Below are 10059 nucleotides of genomic sequence, written 5' to 3'. Positions count from 1 at the left end.
ATGAATTTATTATTCCGGAAAAGTTTACTTAAACTTTTTCCTTTTGAGCTTCGTCAGTGGTGTAGACTTCCTCTGTTTGACCTCCCACCATGGGAGAAGCTTAAAATGCAAAAGTCTTGGCACAAAATTTAGCAGATGTCTATACTTTTTTTTTTTAACATGGAGACAACTGCATGTTAGGCTTCTTCCAGAGTAAAGACTTCTTCGTTTTAAGCTTCCACCATAGTAAAATTAGCTCAAACACCCGAAGTCTCTACCATAATGCAAGCTCAAAACGAAGAAGTGTAGGTCTATTTGAAATATCTATTAATCTTTTTTAATCAAATGTCTAATATGGAGTAATAATTTTTTTCAAAATAAATTATTCACTAAATTAATTTTTCTTATAAATTATTCTTAATCAGATTGAAATTTGTTATTACTGTATCATAAATTCAAAATCGGGTTAATATTTTTTTTTGACACGGGGCTTCTTCGTATTGAGTTTGGACCACAATATCGGCTTATACGTTTTGAGCTACCACCATGGTCGAAGCTTAAAGTGTAGAAATCTCTACCATGGTATAAGCTCAACACGAAGAAGTTTTCTCTTTGAAATATCTATTAAAAAAAAAATCATCAAATGCCAAATATGGAGTAACAGTTTATTTTTTTTAAAAAATAGTATTTGTATTTATTACTATTCTTGTTAATTATTATTGACCAAATTTTAAAAATTATTATTATAAAAAATTCAAAAGCGAATTAATATTTTTTTTTATAATACAGGGACTTTATTGTTATGAGTTTGGACCAAGGTAGAAACTTTTATGTTTTAAGAATTCTTCATGGTCAATGCTTAAAGTGAAGAAGTCTCTACCATGGTACAAGCTCAAAACGACGAAGTCTAGGTCTATCTTTTTTTAAAATAAAAAAGCTTTACCGGCTGGTGGCTGGAGGTTGAAGGCGGGTGGGAAGGGGGTGCAAGTTAAAAGGTAAAAGGTAAAAAATGTAAAAGAGATAGTAAATATAGGGAGGGTTAGTTGAGTTATTTATTAGGACGGGTGAGTAATATGGCGCTCCACAATAACTATTTACGTTCCTCCCTCTCTTCTCCTCTTTTTAGGGTTTACAAAAACTAGGGTTTCTTAGGCCGGAAATAGCCAAAGCTCTTTGGAAATTTGGTTATTTCCGACCCTTTCTCTTCAATTCTGTTTTGTTTTTTGCGTTCGATCTCAATAAAAAATAGACATTTTCAGTGTAATAACTACCCCTATGATGGTTCGCGTCTAGTTAAGTTTTTTGTATTTAGTTTAGTTCAGGTTGTTTTTCCGTAAATATTTGTGCGGAATTGAAATGGAGACCAATTTTCGACTACAATTAGACGAATCATACTAAAATCATATTTATCACGGCAACAACATATTACAGACCCCCTTGTCAAGAAAAATTGTAAATCACAACGATGTTAAAGAGGGTATACAAAATATTCGATATACTACCATCGTTGCTATGGTGAAAGGAAGTTTTTATTTGATTCTAATGTTATGTATTTGTTCAATTCAAATTTTTATTTAAATGTCATATGACTTTTTATCAATGAATTATTTAGATTATAAAATTTTTAAAAAGAGTATTTACATTCATGTGTAGAATCAAAGATAAATTGTTTTTTTTTACCACCTATAAAATTGCATTTTTTTTTACTATACCTAGAAAACTAAAACATGTACTTTAGCACCTAAAAAAAAAAAATTTAAACTTGTTTTTGACCACTTGAAAATAGAAAAATAGATGAAAATGTTATGTGTGACCCACTAATTCAATTTTCCTCCAATTTTTTACACTCACTCTGCGATTTTCTTTAACTCCTTCATCCTCCTCTCTTTGCTGTCATTGAATTTTGTCAATTTTGTGAATTAATGGAGGAAAAATTATGTGAATTAATGGAAGAGAATGAAGCAGGGGAAGAGAATGTAGTTAAAATACATGAAATCGAAGAAAAGAAAAATATGAAATATTACTGTTATTGTGGCACCCCACATAACGGTTTCATCTATTTTTTCATTTCCAGATGATAAAAAACAAGTTTTAACTTTTTTTAGAAGGTAAAATACAAGTTTTAGTTTTTCAGGTGGTAAAAAAATAATTTTTCGATTTTATTAGGTGGTAAAAATATAATTTTTTGATTTTTTAGGTGATTTAAAGAAAAATCCTAGAATCAAGCCAATCAAAAAAAAAAAACATTTTTTGTTAGAAATGTAATTAATAATCAATACCTATTATTTAAAAAAGATAACTATCTCTATTTTAAGGACATGTAAGCAACACCGTTATCAAGACATGTGGCGGACACATCAGCATCACCTCTTAGAAGACATGTAGCTATGCGTTTACACCTTTTTAAAAAACATAAAACATAAAAGAACAAAAAAACCCAAAACTGCCCAATTTCATATCCTGTCATCGTCTTATTGTCTTCTCTGCAGCTGATAATCATCTCTATTTTAAGGACATGTAAGCAACACCGTTATCAAGACATGTGGCGGACACATCAGCATCACCTCTTAGAAGACATGTGGCTATGCGTTTACTCCTTTTTAAAAAACATACAAAATAAAAGAAAAAAAAAACCCAAAACTACCCAATTTCATATCCTGTCATCGTCTTATTGTCTTCTCTGCAGCTCCGCATCCTCCTCCTCGGCATTAATCTTCATTCATTGCAAACTGATGAGTTCTCCTTGCAAATTACGACCATTGACAATCTATCGTCTTCAATTATCTTCAATTTGATCCCACCATCGCCAAAACCCTCCCAAAAACCTTCAGTTGCTCCTCGAAACAGAATCAAACTCCAATTTCACCTTCAATTCGATCCCACCATCTTCTCCCTATCTTTATTAGCCTTCATACATAAATTTATTCCCCCCCAAAAACGTTATCATTTTCTTAAATCATGTCGGTTACGGTTTGTTAGCACAGGCAGTCATTGACATTCCATCTCTCATATGTTAATCCTATCCTAATCTATACCTATTATTTAAAAACTAAAATCATATATATCACATGTCACTTTGTTGCTATTATCTTATTCTTCTACCTGCCACATGTCTTCTCTTCTTACTACCTATCTTCCCTTTTCGGTTTCACCCCTAACCTTTTCAGTCCTTAGTCTTTCCATATTCCCCTTCCATTTATCTCCAACCTTTACTCTCTCATTTAATCCATTTAATTTACACTTAAAATTAAAACCTTAATTATTTACTCCTCTCCTCTTCAATTGTGGTATTCATCTGTTTTGTACGAAATAAATTAATGTTAACCTTTTATTTATTAATGAATCATTTAATCTATTAATTCATGGAGAATTTAATCCAAAATATTTGGGTTTCTCTTTTGTAATCACATGACCGTCATAAATAGATATGAGGTAGCTACTCTATATATTTGTTTGATTTGCGTGTCTACTAGAATGCGGAGTTTATGGGAGTTTATATATATGCAGTAAGGTTCTATATTTTGTGGTTTTTTAAAAATTTTAATATTTAGTTCATGATTGTTGTGTGAATTCGTGTTCACTATTTTTGTAACTTTTATAATTATGTGAATTCGTGTTAACTTCCATTTCTATCTTATTCATCTGATTGATTAATTGTTTAAATTGAGTGTTTTTTCATTGAATTTAAGGTTAATTTATTAGTTAGTGACGATTACATAAAACATACAACTGGAATTGCTACAAAAACAAACATCTTAACCAGGTTATTCAATTTTTTTTGGAAGGTTTGGGGTTTTATGCAATTAATGTGATTAATTATATGAGATTAGAGAAATTTAAGTTTGGTTAATTACACTTCGCATGAGATTAGAAAAATTGGAGGGATTGACAGTTCTTAATTGAACTTTGAGGAAAATAGCACAAAATTACTCAATTTACTTCATAAACTTCTTCATGGGCATTGTGAAAGGCAGGTTAGATGGTCTTTTTTGGATTGCCAAAAATTAGACATCGAAATAAAAACATGAAGCACTTGGCAGGTTGTTAAGAAATACAGAATAATATTTAGGTATACATATAGTTTTGGAATATAGAGTGAAATTGTAGCTATTTCTAAAATAGTACGTCAGAGTAAAAGACTAAAAGAAGCACTCGATCACTTTAAATAGATGATCTTAGAAGATTAGATTGTACCTAGCGGCTTAACTTACAAAGTTTGATACTTCGTACTTTGATTAACTTCTTTGGCAGGGAAGAGAAACTTAAAGAAGCATTATTTTGTCTTAAGGAAATGAAAGAGGTAAGCAGCAAAGAAAGCTTTACAAATACTAAAAATATTGCTCAGAGAAAGTGACGTGTGTATGCAACAAATGTTTAGCATCACGAATAATATTAATTTAGTTGGTTGCTTTAAAAAATGATAATTATAATTTAGTGGAAAATGCTATTTGATACTCCATAATTATCTTTAAATATGTATACCACGAAAAAATAATAACCATTCAGATATAAAAAAAAAGTCCGTGCATTGTACGGGCTCAAAGACTAGTTTAGTTAATGAGGGAGACAAGTGGTGTAATTAGTTGATGAGTCAAAGAAACAATTGTTGTAATCTGTTAAGATATGTTAAGATATTAGATATTATTCTGTGAATATTCTGTAGAGTCCTAACTATGGTGAGTTACCTAATGTGTACCTAGGGTTTAGGTAACTGAGTTGTTCTATATATACGTATGTTATTAATGAGAATGATACGAGATTACACAATATTTGACATGGTATCATGAGCCTAGGTTAAAAACCCTAGATTTTTTTCCGCAAGAAATTTGAGAGGGTGTAGCCGAGTATTGAGAACAGCGACTTTCTTCGCTTGTTGAGTATTGAGATTAGGAGTTCACAATTCCTTAAGTATCACCATGAGTTCCGATGAGGAGGCACCACCAAAGGTCATCGCCGCCGCCGTCGACCTAGACTACTATCTCGGGTCAGGCGACGGCCCCGGTATTGTTATCACCCCTGTGAAACTGAGAGGAGCATCGAACTACGATGAATGGGCCAAAGCCGTTCGTCGCTCGATGATTTCAAAATTCAAATTTGGTTTTCTTGATGGGTCTGTGAAGGAGCCCATTACGGACGAGACGAAGATGAAACATTGGATTGCGGTCAATTCGATGGTGGTGTCTTGGATCACAAACACCATTGACGAGAGTTTGCGTTCGAATCTGGAGGACTTTGATATTGCTCACGAGTTGTGGAGTCATTTGAGGACGCGGTACTGCGTCGTGTCGGGCACCAGGGTCTGCCATATTAAGATGGCTCTGAGTGGTTGCAAGCAGGGCACGTCTGAGGGCGTCATGGAGTACTATGGCCGCTTGTTGAAGGTATGGAAGGAGTACGTACAGTATGCACGAGTTCCCAGGTGTGTATGTGCGGGTTGTACGTGTAATATAGCGAAGCAGGTGGGGGACATTCACGATGAAGATCGTCTGCACTATTTCCTAATTGGCCTGGATGATCACTATGAAGCCATTCGTGCACAACTGTTAGCACGATCGCCGTTGCCAGGACTCGACGAGGCGTACCAGACGGTTATGAATACCGAGACCATGCGCGCCAAGGCTGCGAGAGGTCCGGAGAGTGTCATGGCGTTCAAGGTCGAGACTAAGGCTCGGTCGAGGTCGGGAGATGTCAGTGGCAGATTTTGTGGTCATTGCAATCGTGAGGGTCATGAGGAAGAAACTTGTTATCAGCTGATTGGATTTCCTGAATGGTGGGATGAGAAGAAACGAGGTGGACGAGGGCCTGGTCGAGGAGGCAGGACGTCGATTAGAGGAGGCAGAGTAGCTCGCGGGGCAGCGTCGTCGACCAGTGGTGTCGCTCGTGCCAATGCCGTGAGCAATGCCACAGGAGGGGCGACAACCACTGTGACGAGTGGAGACGGATCGCATGGTGCAGTGACGACAACCACACATGAGCTTGTTGGGGTGACGAAGGAGCAAGTCCAGCAAATAGTTGACATCTTGTCACGACCTTCAACCAAGTTGCAAGGTAATCTTGATTTACGTTGGATTGTTGACAGTGGGGCATCACGTCATGTGACGGGTGATATTTCAATCCTGAGAAATATCAAGACATCAAGAAATCAACAGGTTGTGTTGCCGGACGGTCAACCTGCAAATTCAAACCAATATGGTTCGGTGGTCTTGGAGGATGGTTTCGTGCTCGATAATGTTCTATTTGTGCCTAAATTGAACTGCAATTTAATTTCTGTAACTCAATTAAGTGACGAATTACATTGTGCTGCTCAATTTACTAACAAAATGTGTGTTCTTCAGGACCGCTCGACGAGGATGGTGATTGGCGTAGGTGATCGACAGGAAGGACTATATTTTTTCCGTGGGGCTCCAAAGGTTCGTGTGCTAGCAGTGGAGTGTGTGGTCGACTTGTGGCATCAACGGATGGGGCATCCGTCGGAAAAAGTGTTGCAGTTACTTCCTCATGTGAGTCATAAGATTAGGAAGAATAAAACAATTTGTGATGTATGTCCGCGGGCGAGACAATGTAGGGAGAGTTTTCCAGTTAGTGTTAGTCGTGCTAGTCGCACATTTGAATTGGTTCATCTTGATTTATGGGGACCCTACAAGACTCCCTCGTCTTGTGGGGCAAAGTATTTTTTTACCATTGTTGGCGATTATTCTAGAGGTGTGTGGATTTATTTACTGAATAATAAAATGGAAGTTGCATCGACATTTCTTAATTTTGTTGCCATGATTAAGTGTCAGTTTAATAGATCCCTTCGGGTAGTACGCAGTGATAATGGTACTGAATTCAATTGCTTACAAAATTATTTTCGTCAACATGGGATTCTGTTTGAGTCGTCGTGTGTTGGGACGCCTCAACAAAATGGGAGAGTCGAGAGAAAACACCAACATATTTTGAATGTTGGGAGGGCGTTACGTTTTCAAGGAAATCTTCCAATAAAATTTTGGGGGGAATGTATTTTGGCCGCCTGTTACTTGATAAACCGTACACCTACCCCGATCCTTGACAATAAAACACCTTATGAGATGTTGTTTGGTAAACCACCATCGTATGTGCCTATCCGAGTGTTTGGGTGTCTGTGTTATGCATATAATCTCCGGTGTAAAGGGGATAAGTTTGAGTCTCGGAGTCGCCGATGTGTGTTTTTGGGTTATCCGTTTGGCAGGAAGGGATGGCAACTTTATGATCTAGAGACACATGAGTTCTTCGTCTCACGGGATGTCAAGTTTCATGAAGGGACGTTTCCTTTTGTAGATGAATCAGATGTGTTGCCACCGGTGCATGATGGTCATGGGGGGCTTGACCATTGGAGTTTGGATGAGAGTGGGACTACGGGTCCTGAGACCGTGTCGTCGCCTGCAGGTGATACTGCTGGGGTGTCGCCGCCTACAGGTGATACTGAGGGAGTGTTGTCGCTTCCGGGAGCTGATGAGGGGGTGTCATTGACCAGTGGTGACGACAGGGGAGTGTCGTCGCCTGTGAGGGAGGAACAACAACATGAAACACCTAGTCGAGTGGATTCAGACGTCGTCTCCTCACAGACAGGTGTAGAGGAAACGACGGATAGTGACGAGAGTGAGACAAGGCAGTGTGTGGAGGATACGGAGTTAGGAAGGGGGAAGCGTGTGAAGTTTCCGTCGACAAAGCTGAAAGACTGTGTGATACATACAATACGGGAAAAATATAGTACTTCCGACAAAACACCTACGGCGTCATCACTCTCAGGTACTCCTTATCCTATCACATATTTTGTTAATTATGAGCGTTTTTCGTCAAAGCACAGGCATTATATAGCAGCATTGCAAGAAGGGCAAGTTCCTAAGAGTTTTAAACAAGCGATGCAGCATGAGGGGTGGCGTCAGGCAATGGCCGCTGAAATCGACGCGTTGGAGGAACAGGGGACATGGACGTTGGAAAATTTACCGGAAGGGAAGAAAGCACTGGGGAGTAAATGGGTGTATACTGAGAAGCGTGATGAGGATGGGAATTTGTTGAGACTGAAGGCTCGATTGGTATGTTTAGGGAATCATCAGGAGGAAGGGTTGGATTATAATGAGACATTTGCTCCCGTCGCGAAGATGGCGACAGTTCGAACTTTCCTAGCTGTCGCAGCTGTCAAACAGTGGGACGTGCATCAGATGGACGTCCATAATGCGTTCTTGCACGGTGACTTGGAGGAAGAGATCTATATGAAGATTCCTCCTGGATTCCAGAAGAATCACTCTGACAAAGTGTGTCGAATGAGAAAGTCGTTGTATGGGTTGAAACAAGCACCTAGATGTTGGTTCCAGAAGTTGTCGACGGCATTGACGCACTATGGATTTCGACAGTCGCTGTCCGATTATTCGCTCTTTACTCTGTCTAAAGGTACGTTGCAGCTGAGTGTGCTCATTTATGTGGACGACATGATTATCGCGGGCAATAACAAGTTTGCGCTTGAGAGTTTTAAGGCATACTTGAAGGAGTGTTTTAAAATGAAAGACCTCGGGGCTCTGAAGTACTTCCTTGGGTTAGAGGTGGCACGAAGTAGTCAAGGGTTCTATGTATGTCAGAGAAAATATGCCCTCGACATCATCTCAGAGGCCGGATTGTTGGGAGCAAAGCCGGTGGACTTTCCCATGGAACAGAATCATAGGTTGGCATTGGCAGACGGGCCAGACCTGTCGGACGGTGAGCAGTATAGGCGTCTGATCGGACGTCTGGTTTATTTGGCTGTCACGCGACCAGACGTTGCCTACTCTGTACATGTCCTATCTCAATTTATGCAAGCACCAAAGGAGGCACATTGGGAAGCAGCTTTGCGAGTAGTGAGATATTTGAAGAAGTGTCCGGGTCAAGGTATACTACTTCGGTCGGACAGTGCGTTGCAGTTGGAGGGGTGGTGCGACTCGGATTGGGCAGGGTGTCCAATGACGCGTCGGTCGGTGACTGGATGGTTTGTGTCACTTGGTATGTCGCCAGTTTCTTGGAAGACCAAGAAACAGCATACTGTTTCTCGGTCGTCTGCTGAGGCAGAATATCGGTCGATGGCAGCTCTGACGTGTGAGTTGAAGTGGTTGAAACAACTACTACGCGACTTGGGGGTGACACACGACCAAGGCATGAGGATGTATTGCGACAGTCAGTCTGCGTTGCATATTGCACAGAATCCGGTGTTCCATGAAAGGACAAAACACATCGAGTCAGATTGTCATTTCATTCGAGATGCAATCAAGGAAGGGATCATCAGTCCGTCGTACGTGTCGACGAAGGTTCAGTTAGCAGATATCTTCACCAAAGCGTTGGGGAAGGCGCAATTTGAGTTTTTTTTGAACAAGATGGGCATTCGAGATCTACATGCTCCACCTTGAGGGGGGATGTTAAGATATGTTAAGATATTAGATATTATTCTGTGAATATTCTGTAGAGTCCTAACTATGGTGAGTTACCTAATGTGTACCTAGGGTTTAGGTAACTGAGTTGTTCTATATATACGTATGTTATTAATGAGAATGATACGAGATTACACAATATTTGACATAATCCGATCTTAATTACTTGCCATATTGCATTAGATTAAGATGGATGTTTTAAAAAAGGAGCATAATCTAAGAATATCCTTAATTATAAACATTTCAGTTGAATGATGCCAACATGGAGACATAGCTTCCCTCGTGTGGGTGTAGCTTTGTTTCTTTACTTAATTAAAGCCGGCGCCCGATATCCCTTTTTTTGGACCATAAGATTAACTCAAAAGTAGTGATTGATTGTGTGGGGCCGGGTGTTGTTTATCAACTGACATTTGACATAAAATCAGATGATTAGTAAGGAGTTTTAGTTATTAGGAATCCATTTGTTTCGAAAATTCTAAAGTAAACCATGTATACCGGTATACCGCTATTTACCACTATTTTAATAAATGATATATACTCGCTATTTATTACTAATTTAATGATAATCTCACTTGTATGGATCAGGTCCACGCTATTATTAGTGCGGGTCAAGATATTTTAGGTAATTTACAGCATTTAAAGATGTCATGGACCATCAATGTTCACG

At 38.7% G+C, this 10059-nt stretch overlaps 1 protein-coding gene across 1 annotated transcript; it reads left to right on the top strand.

Annotated features, from left to right (window-relative positions):
• Positions 1-5443: 5443 nt before the first annotated feature.
• LOC130467970 (uncharacterized) lies at positions 5444-6608 on the top strand. The gene is made up of 2 exons (XM_056837189.1): positions 5444-6027; positions 6315-6608. Exons 1-2 carry the CDS (start codon positions 5571-5573, stop codon positions 6347-6349), a joined length of 492 nt encoding a protein of 163 aa, XP_056693167.1. The 5' UTR covers positions 5444-5570; the 3' UTR covers positions 6350-6608.
• Positions 6609-10059: the final 3451 nt, after the last annotated feature.

This window comes from Spinacia oleracea, chromosome 2, assembly GCF_020520425.1.
Source record: "Spinacia oleracea cultivar Varoflay chromosome 2, BTI_SOV_V1, whole genome shotgun sequence".
NCBI lineage: Eukaryota > Viridiplantae > Streptophyta > Magnoliopsida > Caryophyllales > Amaranthaceae > Spinacia > Spinacia oleracea.
Note: the sequence above shows the minus strand (reverse complement) of the source record. Positions and strands in the feature narration are given on the sequence as shown.